Genomic DNA, 21453 nt, shown 5'->3' on the forward strand with positions numbered 1-21453 from the left:
TTAAAACTCAACTACTAGAATTTATCGAGGTTTAAAAAGCTGCTAGAGCCCGATGCTCGACAGCTAGCTCAATAGATACCTTATCTGTCGAGGTTTATGAAATTCAGTTTTTCAATACTGATTTTCATCCAATCCGTATGTATATGTTTGGACTTTCTTTTTTCACAACCCTAAACATATATAAGGATTAATTTAAGGGTCATCAAAGGTTGCGCAAGTGTGAAGCAAAGTTTTATTTATGCAAATTGTGACCAGAGACAGAATTTGTCCTAATTCATCTTTCTCTTGAAGAAGCTGCTATATTTGTACACCGTAGGGTTTTGTGACCAAGGAACTTTATGATCTTCATCGTGTAATGAATTGAAGAATTTTGCAACCAACATCTTTCTCAAGTTGGTGATTAAGTCGCGTACTGGGATCTACACATCTATTGGTTAGTCACGTACTGGTAATCGTGCATTAAAAAGAGAAATTGTCACTACAAAACAAGTTTAATTGGGTATTGGAGTAAGAGTTCAACTGTAGGTTGGTATAAGTTACAAAGATTCCTTTACTTGTAACCGTTTGTTGTGATAATAGTGAATTTTCGGGAGTGATGACCTTAAAATCACCTAGTGGGATTTTTGCAGTGTAAGTTTTCCCTATTCGTAAACAAATCACCATGTCAATTTAATTTTTGCTGCATTTAGTTAATTGATAATTTGTTTATGCTACCACGCGTATTACACGCTAATTGAATTAATTAATTAAGTTGACTAATTAATTTGTTAATTCATTACAAGGAATCAATACATTCTTAGCCTATTAAATTTAATACATTAAAAAAAAAAAAAAAAAAAAAACCTTCCCTAGTTCTAATCTAGATTAAATAAACAATAAATGAAAAAATTGATAATTATGTACCGACCATTTTGTTTCTCCAAAAAAAAAAAAAAAAAAAAATGTACCGACCATTTATGATACAGACCCGACTCAAAACCCAACTATCCCGCCCAGTTGTCATTCTTACTCAAATACCCGTGCAATATTTATTCATTTATGGGTTGGGATCAACAAATTGGCAAGGCACGATCTTTCATTTTCCCGCCAATAATAAAAAAAACATCGCTTTTTTCTTTATCCGAACTCAAAACTTTTCCCGCCATTGTTTTTGTTTAAAGAAAAAGAAATAAAGAAGCTGAAGCTAGGTTAGGTGTCTCCAATCTAAAGACTAAGAGGGTTTAGTAAAGTTTTGGGAAAATCAATCAGCAGCGATGGACCGAAACGAAACCTCGAGGAAGCGCAAGAAGCATCTCCCAAACCCTATCTTCATGCGCAGCAGCAGCAGCAGATCTCAGATCCACGAAGGCGACACCGATGCCGATGATCTCCGTATCCTGATCAAAGATCTCCGCACTAAACGGGTCTTCTCTCCCGACGCTTCTGCTTTGTGCAATCTCAATTTGGAGCCTGATTTGGGAATTTCTTATGAAACCCAGAGCCAGAAGAATGATGATTTGCCTGAACCTGGGGTCGAGGTGTCCCTATCAGGTATTACTATTAGAGAGATTCCTCCTCCTGGAATCGACAAGTGCTTAGGAGCAGCCAACATTCACAACAATGCCTCAACCACCAAATCGGTAAAGATTAGACTCACTGTAGTGGTTCTTATTAGCATTGTCTTATGTATAAATTGTACAAATCATATAACTAATATTCTTCTTCTTCTTGATATAAAGATAACAATTTCAGGAATATAAATTTATAAAAACTAACATTAAATTAGATTCTAAACAGAGAGTGAAGAACATTAGATTCTCATACTAAACAGCTACGTTGGAAGCCATTGATGAGTTTGGAAGCTCTTATACCAATTCTAAATAGGAAGAAGATTTTATTGATCACAGAAATATCTAGAAGCTCTTAAATGATTTACAAGCCCTACTCTTCTTTTATATACACGCAGCAGAGAGAGAGCGGGGGAAGAAAAACTAACTAACTAGCAAAGCTAACTAATGACAGATCAACACGTGTTGGCTTTACATCAATGCAAATCTAAAACTTGTCAGCTGTACATTTAATCTAACGGCTTAATCTAGTTCTTTACCTTTTGATCAAAACAGTGTCGTTTTCATTGAATGAAGAACTAACAGAGGGAATACAGTTGGAGGTAAGAAAAGAGAGGAAAACGATACCAAGAAAATATAATCAAGAGCAAGAGATAGAGATAGAGCAATTAGTTAAGAGGTAGAACGGTTGATTTGCTGGGCTTTTTTAAGGAATTATTTTATTGAGGAAGAATACTTATTATTCATTTTAAAGAATAGCTAGGAATAACTATTCCTTTCCTTGTAATAAAAACACAACCAAACAATTGAACTCATGAATAACTATTTATTACAGGGTCCTTTTTCTTTTCATTTTTTTGGTGGAAAATGTGTTTTGTGTATTTTGGATAGTTGGGCTACATCTATATGACAATTGATAGTACTACTAGATTAATTATTTGTATTTAATCGTTATGATTTATGCTAATGTAAGATGGCGTGGGATTTTTGAATAGGTTCTCAAACCATGTTTTAGGCGGAAACTGTTCAAAACTCCAGGTTCAGTTAGCTATAAAAGATTGCTTCCTTATCTGATGGATATCACAAAAGATTATCCATGTGAGTTGTAACTCCTTTGTTGTGTCTGCCTTTTCTTTTCTTACATTTTAAATTGAATACGATGATTTTTCTGTTCGAGCTGACAATTCTACTAATCGATTTCTACAGATGCTCCAGAAAATAGTCAGTGCTCAAAACTGGACAAGGGGTTGGGACAAAAGCAGCAGCTTCAACCGAAGTTAGCTTCTATGGGTCAAGAAGTTTTCATGGATATGTCTAACATGAATCGATGTCCAATAGATTGTAAAACTGGTGAATCTGGTAACTCGCCAACATCTGTACTAATTTGTGCCAACGAGTCATCAAATGGTAACGTCGTACATTCTACATCAGCTGAACACTATTCTGAATCGCTAATGTCATTTCATTCGAAAAAATTGGTTGATGATAAGGAGCTGTCTGTTAATGGACAAGTTCAGAAATTTGAGTTGGATAATAAGAATTGCACAAAGCCTGATACATCTTCGGTTTTGGAGGATGACACAAAGGGCCAAAGTGATGATAGAGAAACTGAGAAAACTGGATGTCTATATGTTTGTGAAGATCAAGATGTTGATGCTGTAAACCCTGAGTTGTCTTTCATTACGGATGGGTGTCATTCAGGGAGAGATCGTGGAGTTGGTCTGCACAATGATGATCTGAAGCAGTGTGAGACTAGAGGGATGAAGAAAGCTAATAATGTGTATCCTTATAAAGCTCAGAATTTGAATCCTAATTTTTCTGAAGCAGAGAATGGTGAATCATTCAATTTAAAAAAGAGAGGCGATAATGGTAGTCAGGTTCTAAATCAAGTTGATAATTCAAATGAAGAATTCGTTGAGTTGACACCACCAGATACAGAAGAAAATGGAGGTGGTAGAGTAGAATTTATTCAGAAGAGTACAGATAGCCTTGGGAAGCCATTAAATGGAACTAACACCAGAGATGTTCTCTGTGCCAGTGATAAGAGAAACTACTCCCATTCTAAAAGCAAAGAGGTAAGAAACTATTAATTTTCTGTATCTTAAAGAGACTGGCAAGTAATATAATTTTGTAAGTGGTTTATATACCTTGCTCATTTCTTCTCATTCAAGATGGGCTTGTAATTCCAAAACAGGTTCTAAATCCATGTTCGAGACTGAAGTTATTCAAAAGTCCAGGCTCGTTCAGCTACAGAAGATTGCTTCCATTTCTAATGGATATCAAAAAAGAAAATTCTTGTAAGCCCTGTTGCCTTCAGTATGAAGCCCATAAATATACACACACACACATGTATATAATGGCTTGAGGGGATACTCCTTTACACTAGTAGTAGAAAACTAACCATTCTTCCAATTTCAAATTCTTCTAGGTGCTTCAGGGAATGGTCATCAATCAAAACTTGAGATGGGTTTGAAAGTACTGTTTGCACCACATGTCACTTCTGACTTTCAAGAGAAGCCAATTGATAATTCAAACGGTTACAAATTTCATGAAGAGCATCATACTACAAATTGTGGAATTCTGCCAATGACTGCATTGACTTCTGCCCATGAGTCATCTAATGATGATAAATCAGAGCATTCTCCTCAGGATATTTCTAAATTCACAATATCACTTGATTCACAAAAGGAACATCACTTGCAAGATAGATATAGTCAATTGGTGACTTCCCCTAGCAAAGAGTGTTCTGTACATGAATTTGATCCACAAGTTGCTGCACTTTGTCCTCCTGTCAGCCAAGAAGCTTTGTCTAGGGAAGAAGGTACAACTTTGGCCTCTGGACGAGTCTCTGTTGACAATGAGGCAGACTGCCCTAGTTCATTTACAAAATCTTCTAATGCGGCAAAGCCAGTTGAGGGAAACAACTTGTCTCAAATTACACCTCAACTTGAAGCCTTAGCTCCTTCAGGAGTTCATGGCACTGCACACAAAAAGGGGATTCTTAAAAGAAATCCACGAGGATGCAGAGGGCTCTGTACTTGTTTGAATTGTGTTTCTTTTCGTCTCCATGCAGAGAGAGCATTTGAGTTCTCCAGAAATCAGATGCAAGATGCTGAAGAGGTCGCCTTAGATTTGATTAAGGAACTATCATACCTTAGGAATATGTTGGAGAAATCTGTTGATGGTTTCAATGATCATTCTGTTGTTAAAGTCAATCAGGTGAGCATTGCAACTGAAGATGCAACTTTCTGATTTTCTCTTGTTTTGGTTTGATTTCATTGTCTATAAATAATAATCTATATATATATATATATATATATGTATATATATAAACTAAAACGTAGCATTTATTGTTATTATGCTCATATTGTGCTATCTCATCCGCCATGTCATTGATTACGTAATCATTCTTTTTCTTATTTAATTTTTATTCTTAAATTTTGTTGACAATATTAAATATATAGATTGACTTTACACATTTATCTTGAGTGGTTTTAACTTTATATATAACTTTACCTTTACACATTCATTTACTTTAATTTAGATGTTATAACTAAGCAATAAAATCAATGAAGAATCTAAAATAAAAAACAATGTCTATACGTATCTATCTATATTATTATATAATAATGGAGGTTTTAAAATAAATTTTACAAAAACTCTTTTTGTGTCATGTCATTAGCGGTCTTTTTTAATTTTTGCAATTTTTACTTTGTTTAACCTTTCATCTTTTTCAACAATTGTCTTCTTAGTTCAATTTTTCATCTTCTCCAATCATTGGCTTCACCTTTCATCTGCTTTTACTCTTCCTCTTCCAACTTGATTTTCTTATAAATTTCTTTTACTTCATTTTCACCATCCCCCCCCCCTAATGGTTCTTTTTGAAATTGTTGATTTAATTGTCACTTTACGTTTGTTTCTCTTTTTGGCAAATTTGTATCGACTTTTATACATATTTAAGTATTTTGGTATTCCAATTCCCGATTTTTTTTTTAATTTCTTTTTTTTTTGTTAGTGATTCAATTAGATATTAAACTATGAAATTTTACTAAGTTTTGTTTATTTTTAAATCATTTTGTGTGAACAAAACTGTAGTTTTTGTAGAGAAAGTACTTTTAATAATTGTATTAGAAATACTCTAAAAGCAAAGGTTAATCAAATGGAAATAATTGAATGAGTGACATATTTTAGCATTCGCAATTGTATTTTCATTATTATTTTCGTTAGTGTTGTTATTATTATAAATTATTATAATGATGCACATAGAAACTTAATTATGAGATTTTGCTAATAATTGTTTATTCTTTAATCTTTTTGAGTGGACAAATTTGTAGTTTCTACAGAAAAAAAAATCTTAATAGATTATAAATCAAAAGTTATTTTCCTAATTGATCAAATTAATCATTGTTAAGCAATGATTGATATGACATTTTGCAAAACGATGATTATGAGACATTTTGTTCTTTTGTAAAGCATCTTCATATAGGTATGTTTTGATTTGATGTATTTTTATGGATGTATTGAGATAAATAATGTATTCAAGAAGAGAGATCATGATTATACTTTGTATACTTCAAAAAAGATAGATTCGTTTGGAATTAAAGATAACATTAAAATAGGATGCTAGAAGTTGAAATTTATTAATGGTGGGAAAAAGCTATTTTTCTCATTCTTTTTTAAATGTCATAATTGGAAAATTTTAATCCACACTATATTCTATCACTAGCGAATTGGCTCATAGTATGATGAAAATAATCTTAATATAAAATAAAATAAAAATATATATAATTTATTATTTATAGGGAACAAAAAATTAATTACTTAAAAAAAAGACCCTTGCCCTTTGTTGGTTTCGTAAATAGTTATATTAAAAAAAAAAATTCTTAGTTAATAGTTTATTACATTTAAAATGAAATTCTCTTATGAGAAAACACTATGACTAATATATAATTTTATGAATATTTTAAAAAATAAATTATATATTACATTTTATTTTACAATTATTAGATATTTCTGCACATCACGACTAATAATAATAATAATAATAATAATAATAATCAGCCATATGTTATGTTTATTGACTTTAAAACCGTCATTGGAATTCTAAGATTGTGTTTCATTTGATTCAGGTGAAAGAAGCATGCAGGAAAGCATCAGAAGCAGAAGAACTAGCAAAAGACCGCATAGGCCAAATGAACTATGAGCTCGACATCCACTGCAGGATCACAGTGAGTATCACACTATTTCTAGCAATCTAGGCTTCTTTTGTTCATATTTTTCCCCCTTGGGCTTTTTTAACATTATATCACCAGTAAACTGATTTCAACTTACTTCTGTCAGTGCTTGCAGCCGCCAAGAGTTAGATTTGCCAATCATGTTGAAGAAAACGTCATTCCCAAGGCTGACATGCCAAGCAAATAGTGTTTTACCACGTGTAAGATAAGAACATAGAGAATTGTGGTACTGTTCATTGTGAGCATATTTGGTTGGTCTTTGGCCACATCTCTGCATACACGGGAAGAGAAAATGGTTTTATGTTTTCAGAATGGTATTCTGTATGTGTGTGTATATATATATATATATATCTAAAAAAACAATAGAAAATGGGTTCAACCTATTCTTTGAATTCAAGATGTGTGCAACTTCAATTTACTTTCAGGAGTGGTGCATTATATGTGGAATATTATAATTGCTTTAATTTAAGAGAAGGTCTGAAGGATATGATTAGTGGATTTACGTTTCACTGAGCTATTAGGAGTAATATTGCTTGGTGGGGAAAGATTTTGAACTTGGGCTTTGGTTTGATGAAGGGAATTATGAGGTGGGCTTGGAGGTCCATTTTTTCTAGGAGGCTTCGGATAGGGAGACATTAGTGTAGAGGCTATGGGCTAAATTTTAGATGCTGAAGGTTCAATTTGTGGGTTGGGCCCAGATGGAGATAGGGTAGGTTTATAATTTACTAGGGGAGAAAATAGTCATAACCCAAATCCTCTGAACTTACACGAGGGGTGGAGAGCATACCCAAGATCTCGTCAGTCCTCAGTACCTTTTCGAGCCCCATGCTCTATGCTGCCCACTTTCAACCATAAATTTTATGTTAAAATGCATAAAATAACCTTTTTGTATATCCTGTGGTCGATAGTATTGCTTTCACAAAAATAATAATAATAAATGAGGAAAACAGTGTTTGCAAATCATATTTTATTAACTTAATTTTAAAATATAAAATTTAAGGAGCGAAAACTTACTAAACGGAAAAACGGGGAAACTAACAAAAGAAAACCCACTGGAATACTCTTCCGTGAACGATTCTAGTCAGCGCCGCATTCACGCGGTTTCTGCATAGCAATAGCTGTCATACGCTGGCCCCCACCGCCAATTCAAATCCAGCGACGACATTCGGACATGTGGGCCTCACCTAGCTAGGATATTAGTATAAGACCCAGCTAAAGCATCTAATTTTTTGAGAAAGACCTCAAGCATCTAATTGATAGAGAAATGTCAGCACATAAAGATTTTTTTTTTTTTTTTTGGGTGAAATGTCAGCACATAAGAGCATCTCCTGTGGCTGGCAATTTTATAGAGAAAACATTCAAAAATTTACTCTAATAGCTTCTCCGTCTTCATTTTTTATATTAGAATTGCTACAGTATTTCTCTATAAGTAGAGAACATTCTAGCATTTACTATTCACACTTCAAATGTTTTTTTTCCTATTATAATAATCAGCTATTGAATAAAAAAATGTTGGAAATTGTGTATTTAAGAAATGAATAAATAATGAATAAAAAATGAATGAAAAAATAATATTTGAATGAGATGGAGAGAATGATGAGAATCTGTTAGAAAGTGTATTTAAAAAAATAGGTAGGTAAAAGTTAAATATCACTGTTCACTAAGGTTATTAAAATCAGGATTTTACGTAGGATCGTGGGAGGTCAGTGGAATCATGGATCGCAGGATCGAATCCTGAATCGTAAGATCTAGGAGCGGAGGCATGTATGAGGGTGGGGGGCTATGGCCCCCCCAAAATTTTAAAAATTTTAAAAATATATATACAATTATTTTTATGTTTTCAAAATTTAGTCTACAAAAATAAGAGTTGGCCCCCTCCAAATATTTGAATTAGTCTAATAATGCTCTTAAAAAAAATAATTGGTCTAATAGTTATAGAGATGTAACTTTACTTTTCGCAATTCTATTTTTTATTGTAAAATGTACTTTTATATCTGTTAAATATTTGATAAAATTTGGTATCAAATATGTTTGAATTTATATTTTTCAACTTGTTATGTGACGATTAACAAGTCATTAACTCATTAAAAAATTGCTGTCACTAAAACTACACATGAAATGTGTCTTTAGTTGCCATATAATGTGTTAAAGTAAGGTAGTTTTAAATATGTTTAGACCCTTACTTATTTCTCCAAGTTTTGGATCATTCATGTTTTTGAAAATTTCATTAGTTCAATTGAAAGTTTTTTTACTTACTTTAGCATAAAATTTGATAATTTGTATTTAAAATGAAACTTTTTAAGATTTTGACCATGAAAATGGAAAAAATGAATTTTATTTTATGAAAGATCGCCATCAAAATAATTTTTTTTGAAAATACTAAGATTTTTTTTTTTTTGGTTGGGTATGTGTATATATATAACTTATCAAATAAAAAAATGTGTGTATATATAATAAAAAAGTGCGCATGTGTGTACATATGTGTGTATGGGTGTAGAAGTTGTCTTAATAAATATATTAGCATCGCAATTTGGCCCCCCCAAACAAAAATTCCTTACTCCGCCCCTGGTAAGATCCTACATTATTTGTGAAAAAAACAAAAAATGCAAATTGGTATATTAAATAATCATATAAATTATACATTCATTAATATAATTACCATTCATCACTACATCCATTTTTAAGCATCATTTAAAGATACCAAAAATCTCAAAACGTGGCACTCTATTGTGATATTTTTTATTTGGATCAAACTGACACTCTCTCTATATTAGAGTGGAAAAACTTGGTCTATTGGAAATTTATTTTTCTTTTGAGTCCAATTGAGCCTTTTGTCAAGTTAAAGAAGATTACAAGAAACCAAGATTGTTTGGATTCGTCAGAATATACGATCCTACCAATTCTGAACAATTGCAAAAATCCTTTAAAGATTCGGATCGTTTTAGGTAGGTGGGATCATAAAATCGTAGGATCGTAGGATTTAGATCAAGATTTTGACAACTGTGTTGTTCATTGTCCAAACAGTACAAAAATTTAGATAAGCTGTTAAGGATGCTCTAAAGATACGTTAGTGTATGGTGGGTGATTATTTATGTTCAGCCTTTTATTTTCCTTCTTCTCCTTCTTCTTCTTTTTTTATTTTTATTTTTTATTTATTTTAAGGAATATAACTTCATCAATAATCTCTTAAATTAAAATGGCATCATTAATTTTTCTTTTCTTTTCTTTTTTCCTTTTTTGGAATTAGAGGTGTTTTTTAGGCTTTATAGAAGAGAAGTGCTATGTTCATAGGACCACAGTATTTTCACTACAAATTTTAAGTGGCAAGTATTTATTAGTTTTAATTTGAACCCACTAATAAATAAATTACTAAAATGCAAAACTCACCTTCGAAGTTTCACAATTTTCCATTTCAGTCTTCTCAATTTCAATTATCCTCAATTCACTCCTTTATTAACAATCGGTCCAATGTTGCAGTTAACTCACTCAAACGACGCCGTTGCACTTTATTTAATATGAATTTTTTAATTATTTTTTATTTATTTCTTAATTAAAAAAATGTTAATAAAAAAACCCAAATAATTAATTAGGCAAACAAAGTCACTCACTCCCCACCTCTGAAAACCAAAATTCTAACACCACCCACCCGATAACTAAGAGACTAGGCTATGTTTCTTTTGGCTATAATGAAAATTGGGAAAACATTTTACATGATGGTTAGTGTTTTGTTTAGACTGAAAATTTAGTCAACTCGAAAATTAGGATCTTTGACTGTAAAATAGGTGGGCCCGAAGTGTAAAATTGTTTACATTTTAGATTTACCTTTAAACAATTTCCATGGTCCACCGAGAGAGAGAGAGAGAGAGAGAGAGAGAGAGAGAGAGAGAGAGAGAGAGAGAGAGAGAGAGAGAGAGAGAGAGAGAGAGAGAGAGAGAGAGAGAGAGAGAGAGAGGAAGCATTGTTCAGATGTCTTCTCCACATAAATGCGGCCAGAAAAGCTGTTGCAATGCATTGAATACGGTGGCAGCAGCCTTCCCCTCAGATATTTCTTCATCCTTATCGTTTTTGAGTGTGCTTTGAGCTTATCTTGATCAGGTGGGCTCCTCGGACGATCAACCAGGCTTTTCTCCTGCTCAATTAGTCTCCGCTATCATACCAGGGTAAAACATCCTCCTCGGACAGGAGATGTCCTCCTCGGACTGGAGATATCCTCCTCGGAAAGCGATGATCCTCTACCCAGAGGATTCCGCTCCAATCTGGACCTCGCATTCTATTCATCCTTCTCTTCGGATGTGAAACAGTTCTCTCGTGGGTGTTCGGCCCGTTAACTTGGGCCTGATCCTTTTATCCCCCACAACAACCATCTTAATGTCTATTGCTAGGAATTGGCATCCTCTAATATTAAGGGGAAATTTTAGGATAACAAATACAATAATGAATTGATTCTTAAAAGAAAAGGGTACAATAATGAATTATTTTCTTAATTTCATTTTATATTTTTTAACAAGTAGATACCTCTTTTTTTATTTTTTTTGGGTTGGTTTATGTGAGCTTCAATAATGTTGGTTTTGGAAACTTTTTTTTTTTGGGGGGGGGGGGGGGGGGGGGGGGGAAGAAAAAGAATTAAAGGATAACCATTTAATAATTGGTTTTTCTACACAAGACTAACAAAATGGGTCGAATAAAATATTATGCAATAATTGTTTTTGAGAAGATTACGCAATAAGATGGTTATAATTTACTTATTTATGGTCTAGATTTAGGTATAGTAATTAGGTGCTGTTTCTTAGGTTCATATCTTAAGATTCTGCCATGCGGATTTTTTTTTATGGGATGGAAGTGTATTTTTTAGTAAAGTAGCCACATGATTGAATCTTAAGAGGGAACCTAAGTTTTGTCCTTTATTTATTTTTAAAGAGTTTCAATGTATAACATTCGTTCTTAATAATAGTTTTTTTATTATCAAACCAAGACATTAGTTGGTTTTTGATATAGGTGAGATTTGAACCTCAGATTTTCTTCAACTATCAGAAACTTTAATTTATTTATTAAAGAGTAGTAAACTACTCTATTTATATATTATTATTTATTTACTACTTTTTTAGATAGGAGAGAATTAGTCCATTTTAAATGGACATCAGACTTGCATACAATCAGCTCAAACGCATCTCTCTCTTCTTTGAAAAAAAAAAAAAATCCATAACTAAAATTTGTCTCAAAACCAGGATCACTTGATTATAAGGCATACCCTTGACTTTAAATCATAATGATATATGAAATGCGAGTCTAACCTAAGTTCTAACAGTTACTTTGATTAAGCCGTTAATTGCTCTGTTTGTCTAGACTCTTTTTTCTTTTCTTTTTTTTTCCTTTTTTTTTTTCATGATCTTCCATCTTTACGCATCATTTGCATATCTTCACAACAAAGATACTCCCCAACATTGGCAACAAACAAACCAAGCCATGACTTATCAAGCCGTGACCTGTACGCCTCTGTTTAGTTGGCACTTGCAAGACATATGAAATTTAAAAATAGACTTTAAAAAAAGGAAAAAGAAAACTAAGTTAGATAAAATCATTTTCTAAAATAGATTATTATTATTATTATACCTTTATTTATTTATTTATTTATATGTATAATATAATAATAAAAAGATGAAAAAGTGGAAAGAGAATTTGTAATTTACTCTTCAATGTCATTTTTTCTCAAAGTTAAGTAATAGTTTGAGATTTGATTATAATTAGTTTTTGTTTATTTTTTCTATTATTTGCCAATTTCATGTGAATTACTTCCTTGTTTTATTTAATTCCCCTAAAAAAAATTATTTGTTTTATTTAATAATGTTTTTATAAAAAATATTATTTATTTTATTACTATTTACAAATTTCACACAAGTTACTTTTTACTTTATTTAACTTTTATTTATTAGTTATAGTAATTTTAGATTTTAGTAAAAATTAGATAAACTGNGAGAGAGAGAGAGAGAGAGAGAGAGAGAGAGCACTAACCACCAAAAACAAAGGCCGTCGACGAAGGAGAGAGCACCACCAACACATAAACTCGAGCTCTGGTCCACTGCTGTTTGCGGCGGTGCCTATCACTGTCGATAAAGGTCAAATCCGAAGCCCTCTTCCTCTCTCTCCATCCTTCTTTCTCGCTCTTCCTCCCATACCGATCTTACTTCTCTCTCTCTACCTTTCTGTCGTCTCTTCCTCCCTCATCGACTTGGTCTCATTGTTGTTGTTGTTGTTGTTTTTTGTTTTTGTTTTTTATTTATTTATTAATAATATATTTGTTTTTGGGTTTTGGAGAATCGGTGGTTGGGATGATTTGTGAGTTTCAATGGTGGTGGGTTAGATTGAGTTCTAGCGTTGATGGTGGCTGATTGGGGGTGGGGTTTGGCTGATTGGTTGCTTGGGTGATTTGTGGGTTTCAAGTGTGGTGGGTTATGAGTTTGGTAGGTGAGTTTTGATTTTGATTTTTGAGATTAATGAGTTTTGATTTTGTTTATAATTTTTTCAAGTTAATTGGTTATGTGGTGGTTGATGGTGGCTAGGTTTATAATGGTGGCTAGGTTTGTGGTGGTGACTTTGGTAGCTAGATTGATGGAAATAGGTTTTTACATGCAAAACCAAATACTAAAAATAATTTTACAGCATATTTTCCATAAAGCAGACAAACAACTGAAAATATTTTCCTTTACGTAAAACATTTTTACTTGAAAATATTTTACACTTGAAAAATATTTTACATATTGCTAAATGCAGCCAAGAGGGAGAAAAAAAGGGGAAAGAGAGATCGAGGTGGAGAAAGAGAGATCGAGCGAGAGACTGAGATAATGTAAGTATGGTTTTTTGGTGTTGAAAATATTATTTGGTTTTGTTTTGAATGTCCAAAACATTTATAGGTTTTGGGTTTTTTGGCCTAATTTGTGATTGGGTTTGTGTGATTTTTGTTCTAATGCTTGATTTGATTGATTTTGCCATCTGGGTATTTTGTTTTTATGGTCCTTTGTTTATAAAGATTAAAACTTTCTTTAATGGGGCTTTGAATTTTGTTGGTGGTGTTAGAGTGAGAGAAATGGGGTTTTTGGCATTTTGCATTTAGCAGTGCTTTTTTACAGATCATGTGATCTATTGGTAAAAGTTGTGGAATTGGGTGGGTGGGGTTAGAATTTGGGCTCTTCAGATGTGGGGAGCCTAATTAAATTTTTGGTTTTTTTTAATTAACGTTTTTTATTTTTTGTTTTTGAGTTAAGAAATAAATTAAGAAATAAATATTAAATAAAGTGAAAAATGGCATGGTGAGTTAACAACAACATTGGGCAAATTATTAACAGATGACTGAATTGAGAATTATTGAAACTTAGAGTACTGAAATGAAAAGTGGTGAAACTTAGAGGGTGAATTTTGCATTTTAGCCTAAATAAAATTAGTTTTTTACCCACCAAAAATAGCCACTAAAAACTTGTCACTTAAAATTTGTTATAAAAATATTATAGACATAACATTTCTCTTTACGTAATATTCATTCAGTTAGAGTCCAATTTCATTAATAGTTTCATACTTTTTCTTTTAGTTTTTTATAATTCAATAATTAGAACGAGTGAGAAATTTTAACCCTAGTAACGTTGTTAACATCAATAGCTCCATGCTTAGTACACCAGGTTTTATATTTGGTACAAGTAAAAGATATACAAAAACCAAATTTAATATGATGCCGGACAAAGAAACTTATATACCTTATTTTTATTTGTTTATAATATATAGATGATCTTGCAAAAATATTAATTTATGCAAGAATAAAGAAGAGAGAAAGAGAAATCAACACATAAAAATTATGTGGTTCAACAATGTGTGTACATTCATGAGAGCAAGTAGCTAATAATCTACTAAATAAGAAATTTGGTTTACAACAATATTTATATATAACAAATCATACCAGTGCACATTCTTAAAATACATTTATACTGTATTGTGGAGTGCATAAGGGTGGCAATTCGTGTTCTCATATCGGGTTCGTATCGTGTGCTATAAGTATTTGGCTATATGGTTAATCAGATCAGACCTGTTTAGTAAACGTGTCAAGGATCCTCGATCCTAACATGACCTGTTTATTAAAGAAGTCAACCCAACATAACACGTTTAACCCGTTTAAACTAACAAGTCACGTAAAGATCAGTACAAATGACATTTTTAATAACTTGTTTGATTAACAGGTCATATATTACTTGAATAACATGTTATCAATTCCCATATATCTAAAATTAAAATATAATTACAACCATAAATATATTAATAAACATACAATTACAACCATAAATTAATCAATAATAACAAAATAATAATTGCAAATCTACTACATTTATAAGCTAAACAAGTCAAATGGGTTCATATATATGTTGAACATGATTTTGTCACCCCTAGGAGTGCATAAGGCCCTTAGGCCAATGGCTCAAAAATGAATTTCGGCCAACTCCAACAAATGTTGAACTCAACATATGTGTGTGTGTATGTGTGTGTATATATACACACCTAAAAGTATTGTAACTTAATAATATTGATTGGTCTCTTTCAAGAAAAGAATTACCGTTTCAATTTTCCTTCCTCTACTTATAGGTTATAACATTTTAAAAAAAGAATGAAAAAGACTAACAGATATACATGCACTGCAATTTGGGAGTAAAACAGAATTAATTATTTATTAATTTATTTTTAGAGAAAATTGACTATGTTAATTATTGGAAAAAAAATAATATCCAAGGCTAGCTCAATTCAATTTGTGGCTTAAGGTAATAATTTTAAATAGGCCCATTTTATATATAGATATCACTTAAATAATATGTAGTCAATGATTTATATTATATTTTTAAAACTTCAAACCTATGGCAGTAAAAAACTCTTTTTGGCCCAACCCGAAAGTTGATATGGAAATTCTAACTGACAAAACTAATTTATAAAATAAGAGAGTTATGCACAATGAGAAGACTGAACAAGTAAAATCAAGAATTTGAATGAACACTGTTGGATTTAAAGACACAAATACACTTCTGCCAAGGTTATAAACAAGCTTTTATAAGAAAAAACACTCTCTTATGTCTTACACACTTTCTCTCAATTTTCCCATCCCCTTCTGTGTAGGGAAATGCCTTATTTATTGTGCTTTCTATTCATTCTCCCCCCAAATATTGAATTACAATGCTGGATATTAGAAGATATTTGTCCCATCAGACATTTCTCTCCCCTTTTTGATGTGGAAGGGGACTTTTGGGGTGTAAAACATTGTTCAGGCTAGCCATTCACCATTTAATATGACTTGTATTAGGTAGGAAAACCTAATTAATGTGAAGGTGACTATTACGTGGGTTGTGTGTCACCTTTCCTCAATTCTCAGCTTGTTTATAGGTAAACCTTCTTCCTCGGCTACCTCATCGATCATCAATCCTCAAGTGAGGTGTTACTGTGGCAATCTAAATCTCGTCGGCTTTCCTCAACAAAAGGATCCTACCTTGTTTGACCTTTTGCCCTTATTTCTGCTTTGAGCCTTTTCCATGGGATTTGGGCTATGCCTAGCTTCTCAGATCATCGTTTTGACCTAACTCCTTGGGCCCATGAAACCTTTTAGGAGATCACCCTCCTACAAAACCCATTATTCTTACTTTTTAATATAATAAATTCACTTAATGGTGAGTTGGATTTCTATTAATCCATAATTTTTTGAGAAAATTGTTAAAATTACTACAAAAACTCACTATTTTAAAAACCGGATTGGATCGGTCTGTTCAACTGATTGAACTAGGAATTGGACATGGAACCGATTTGGTAAATTACAACTGTAGGGTCTAATTTCTCTACGTAAACCCAAAGACAATTAATTTGTAGAGTATGGGTTGAAGAACTAGAGTTGACAAGAGATTCCTAGCAAAAGATTATCACTTTTACTAAATACAAATTAAAACTATCTCAAAAAAAAAAAAAAAAAAAAACTCTGACAACCCTTATTTATTTTTAACCAAGTAATGAAAAATTCACAATTTCTTTTCTTCTGCTTGTATGAAAATGAAACACAGCAAGCATCCATGTGACCCTAGCACGACCTTTCCTCCCAAGTCCCAACTCAAAACACACTTTTCAACGGAGACGGAACACAGCGCAGCAGAACACACCTCCCTCCCCACTTTCCACCTTCCGTGTCTGTGTATGTAGTGTGTACACAAAAAAGGGAAAAAAAAAATCCCAACATACCACCACCAACACCAAAACCAAACCAAACCAAACCAAACTTCAAAAACTCTTTTTTTTTTTTCTCTCTCTCTCATATTCATCAGTCTTTCAAAATGGGTCGGCTGAGAACCCTACTGATCTATCTCTCCACCACCTTAATATTCTCCTTTCTAACTCTTTCATCTGCTGATGACTCCGCAGCCATGGCCAAGCTCCTCGCCTCCTTCGGCACCGCCCCAAGCGGCTGGTCCGCCACCACAGACTGCTGCAAGTGGAAAAACGTTAACTGCGACGGAAGCAACCGTGTCACCTCCATCAGCTTAGCTTCTCAGTCTCTCACAGGGATTCTTCCTTCCGATCTCGGCACTCTCACCCAACTCACCACTCTCTCTCTCCAAGGCAACTCTCTCTCTGGACCTCTCCCCTCCCTTGCCAACCTCACCTCTCTCCAAAAACTCTACCTTGACAACAACAATTTCACCTCCATTCCTTCAGGTTTCTTCCAAGGACTCATAAGCTTACAGATCTTATCCTTGAGCCAAAACCTTGATCTTGCACCTTGGACCATCTCCACCGAGTTGACTCAGGCCACTAGCTTAGTCACTTTCTATGCTAGCAATGCAAACATTATTGGGTCTTTACCAGATATCTTTGGTTCCTTCCCGAGTCTTCAGGATCTCCGACTTTCTTACAACAATCTCAATGGCACTCTACCTAAATCCTTTGGTGGATCCGGGATTCAAAACCTTTGGCTCAACAACCAACAAAACGGCTTGTCGGGTACCATCGACGTGTTGTCGTCGATGACCCAGTTGTCCCAAGTGTGGCTACATAAGAACCAGTTCACTGGTCCCATCCCAGACTTGTCAAACTGTACAAGTTTGTTCGATCTTCAGCTCAGAGACAACCAGTTCACGGGCCTTATCCCAGCTTCATTGATGTCAATTCCCTCATTGAGAAACGTTTCCTTGGATAACAATGTGCTCCAAGGGCCTTACCCACAGTTCCCATCTAGCGTGACCAATCACACTCTTGGTAGTATCAATAGCTTCTGTAAGAACACCCCAGGTCCTTGTGATCCCCTAGTGACCACATTGCTCGAAATCGCTTCGGCTTTTGGGTATCCAATCAAGCTAGCCAATTCTTGGACAGGTAACAATGCCTGTACTGGCTGGACTTTCATTAACTGCGATTCACAGGGGAGTATTATCACTATCAATTTCGCTAAGCAGCAATTCGTTGGGACGATCTCGCCTGTCTTTGCAAAACTCACATCGTTGAGGAATTTGTATCTGAATGATAACAATTTGACGGGTTCCATTCCGGATGCTCTCACCAACATGACAAGCCTTCAGGTTCTCGACGTTTCGAACAATAACCTTACTGGGTTGATACCGAAATTTGGAGATTCCGTGAAGCTAACTACGACCGGTAATCCTTTGATTGGGAAGAATACTCCGAGCTCTGGAAGTGGAGGGAGTTCTCCGTCGGGTTCAAATGGCACATCGCCCAGTGGGAATCCGGCTGGAATGGGGTCGAGTGGCACTTCCGTCTCGCATGGTATGATTGCTGGTATAGTTATTGCTGTGATGATATTTGTTGTGGTTGTGTTATTTGTTTCAATTAAGTGTTATGTCAGTCGGAGGCATAGGAAGTTTGGGAGGGTGGAAAATCCTCAAAATGGGAAGGAAGTTGTTAAGTCTATTGGCATAACGGGTGGTGTATCGAATTCAAATGGATATGGAGGTGTGCCGAGCGAGTTGCAGAGCCAGAGTAGTGGTGATCATAGTGAGCTTCCTGTTTTTGAGGGTGGGAATGTTGCGATTTCGATCCAAGTTTTAAGACAGGTGACCAACAATTTCAGTGAAGATAACATTTTGGGTAGGGGAGGATTTGGAGTTGTTTACAGAGGAGAATTGCATGATGGGACTAAGATTGCAGTGAAGAGGATGGAATCTGTGGCAGTGAGTAGCAAAGGAATGAATGAATTTCAGGCGGAGATTGCAGTCCTTACTAAGGTTAGACATCGACATTTGGTTGCTCTTTTAGGATACTGTATCAATGGCAACGAGAGGCTTTTGGTGTATGAGTATATGCCACAGGGGACATTAACGCAGCATTTGTTCGAATGCCATGACAATGGGTGTTCTCCTCTTACTTGGAAGCAGAGGGTTACAATAGCATTGGATGTGGCGCGCGGAGTGGAATACCTGCACAGTTTGGCACAACAAAGTTTCATTCACAGAGATTTGAAACCTTCCAACATACTTCTTGGGGATGATATGAGGGCCAAGGTTGCAGATTTTGGTCTGGTTAAAAATGCGCCTGATGGGAAGTACTCTGTAGAGACTCGGTTGGCTGGGACATTCGGGTATCTTGCACCAGAATATGCAGGTAGGCTAAGCCTGTGATTTCTATATTCTTTTGTTTTGATTGAATCAATCCTGGTGTTGCTTAAATTTCATATTTATCACCACTTATTGTTTATGATAATTTATCTAGAATTATAAAATCTGTTAAACTCTGCTCATGGAATCCGTGAACTTTGTGTATGCATACATTTTATGCTGTTTTATCTTTATGATAAGAGAATTATTTTACTTCCCAAGAAACGAAAGTATTTCTATGTTTAGCTTTTTGTTTTTAAAGCCAGAAAAGGGTGGGAACTGATAGCATTAGCATGAGAATTGTCAAAGATATTAGACTTTGCAGAGAGCATTACCTTTGCAGATTTTTTGAAGCCTTAATCACCAATGGAAGATACTATAAGTAATGTGAAATATTGGCAATTTGCATTTCGTTTTCCAATGACCAGTTTTTCATATGATTACTTGGTCAAAACAATTCTCGCTCGGTTTGGGTGAGATGATTTCTTTTCATTTGCTTGTGTCATATGGAGTCTATGAGTCATTTGTGGTCATACATTGACACTAATGTTTGCTGTGAATTATCTGTCTGGTTTAATGAACATCACTGGTTGAACTTGCTTGTGGTAGATACTTTGATTTGTATGAAGGGTCCAGTCAGTCGCTTAAGACATTCATACCTTTACATTTTATCGCCACTTATACTGGACTACTGCAAGTCAGCCTGATCGGTTTCTTTCCTTGTCAACAGCTACTGGAAGAGTGACGACCAAAGTGGATGTCTATGCATTTGGAGTGGTTTTGATGGAGCTGATTACTGGTAGAAGAGCACTAGATGATACTATGCCAGATGAGAGGTCTCATCTGGTCACATGGTTCCGTAGGATCCTAATCAACAAGGAGAACATCCCCAAGGCCATTGACCAAAATCTTAGCCCTGATGAGGAGACCATGGAGAGCATATACAAAGTGGCTGAGCTGGCAGGTCATTGCACTGCTCGTGAGCCGTACCAGAGACCAGATATGGGGCACGCAGTCAACATCTTAAGTCCTCTTGTAGAGCAGTGGAAACCAACTTCTCATGAAGAAGAGGACACTTATGGCATTGATCTAGACATGAGCCTTCCTCAAGCTCTGCAAAGATGGCAAGCCAATGAAGGTACTTCAACAATGTTTAATGATATATCCTACTCCCAAACTCAATCAAGCATTCCCTCGAAACCTTCTGGGTTTGCAGACTCGTTTGATTCAATGGATTGCCGATGAGAAAGGGGAAGAGAGTTCTGGTTGCTAAAGCTGTTTGGTCCAGCGGGTTACCAAAGGGTGTCCCAAGATTTTTGTCTGTTATTGTTGTTTGTTATTATTCTATAAAACCTGGAAAATATAGATGCATTATGCTGTTCCAATTTGTTCTTTTAAGGCTAACAAATTCATTTGGTGATGGTCGAGGTCAAGATATCAGAAAGAAAGAAAAAAAAAAGGGTACAGATTTGTATGATATTCTTTTAATGTTTTCATTTAATAGAAGGTTGGTTACATTTATTGCTTTGAACATGTTTGGGTGATGAAATATTTTCTTTTTTATTTAGATCTGTTTGAAATTTTGAAAAAAGCTGTCTAAATAATACTAAAGGATTCTTTTATTTGCTGCAGCAAGGTTTAGGATTCTTTTATTTGCTGCAGCAAGGTTTAAGGGGTTACTTTGATTTGACCATCAAAAATACAGTTGAGATGTGATATTTTATGTAAGGGAAAAAAAAAAAAGAAGAAAGCTTTATTTATAGAGAAAGTGGGTTCGGTGGGGTCGTGGCTGTAAGTCTGTGCAAGTAATGTGAGTAGCAGGTGGAGTGAGAAAGCGTTCATAGCGGCGCATGTTAGGGTATTTGAAAAGTGTAGACGACTTTTGTAATGTTGCAGCCTGCACATGTTGTGGGACCTTTTTTTATTTATTTGGGTAGGTATTTATTGGTAGCTGAATTGATGCATTAAGATTTAAGATACGCAACGGTGGCCTAAAGCAGAAGTCAAAAGACCAATATATAATTGAGTTGATGCCAAATTCCCTTTTTGCTTTATGGTGGA

General features: G+C 34.4%; 2 protein-coding genes and 1 long non-coding RNA gene across 3 annotated transcripts; 2 read left to right on the forward strand and 1 right to left on the reverse strand.

The window, feature by feature from the left end:
• Positions 1-1002: 1002 nt before the first annotated feature.
• Positions 1003-3793, reverse strand: LOC136065231 (uncharacterized). Its single transcript, XR_010626863.1, has 2 exons — positions 3695-3793; positions 1003-1557 (listed from the first exon to the last, which is right to left on the reverse strand). It is a non-coding gene; the product is annotated as an uncharacterized LOC136065231 (long non-coding RNA).
• Positions 1254-7199, forward strand: LOC112030164 (uncharacterized). The gene is made up of 7 exons (XM_024062848.2): positions 1254-1619; positions 2543-2645; positions 2754-3622; positions 3742-3844; positions 3976-4766; positions 6677-6775; positions 6888-7199. The coding sequence occupies exons 1-7, from the start codon at positions 1254-1256 to the stop codon at positions 6966-6968; spliced, it is 2412 nt and encodes an 803-aa protein (XP_023918616.2). The 3' UTR covers positions 6969-7199.
• A 9644-nt stretch (positions 7200-16843) lies between these two features.
• Positions 16844-20923, forward strand: LOC112030135 (receptor-like kinase TMK4). The gene is made up of 2 exons (XM_024062820.2): positions 16844-19399; positions 20123-20923. The coding sequence occupies exons 1-2, from the start codon at positions 17119-17121 to the stop codon at positions 20635-20637; spliced, it is 2796 nt and encodes a 931-aa protein (XP_023918588.2). The 5' UTR covers positions 16844-17118; the 3' UTR covers positions 20638-20923.
• Positions 20924-21453: the final 530 nt, after the last annotated feature.

This window comes from Quercus suber, unplaced genomic scaffold (genome assembly GCF_002906115.3).
Source record: "Quercus suber isolate HL8 unplaced genomic scaffold, Cork oak 2.0 scaffold_892, whole genome shotgun sequence".
Classification (NCBI taxonomy): domain Eukaryota; kingdom Viridiplantae; phylum Streptophyta; class Magnoliopsida; order Fagales; family Fagaceae; genus Quercus; species Quercus suber.

Coding starts and splice junctions, on each gene's coding strand:
- LOC112030135 (XM_024062820.2), top strand. CDS start 17,119: ATGGGTCGGCTGAGAACCCTACTGATCTATCTCTCCACCACCTTAATA. Junction 19,400..20,122: donor TCTTGCACCAGAATATGCAG/GTAGGCTAAGCC, acceptor CCTTGTCAACAG/CTACTGGAAGAGTGACGACC.
- LOC112030164 (XM_024062848.2), top strand. CDS start 1,254: ATGGACCGAAACGAAACCTCGAGGAAGCGCAAGAAGCATCTCCCAAAC. Junction 1,620..2,542: donor ATGCCTCAACCACCAAATCG/GTAAAGATTAGA, acceptor ATTTTTGAATAG/GTTCTCAAACCATGTTTTAG. Junction 3,623..3,741: donor CCCATTCTAAAAGCAAAGAG/GTAAGAAACTAT, acceptor ATTCCAAAACAG/GTTCTAAATCCATGTTCGAG.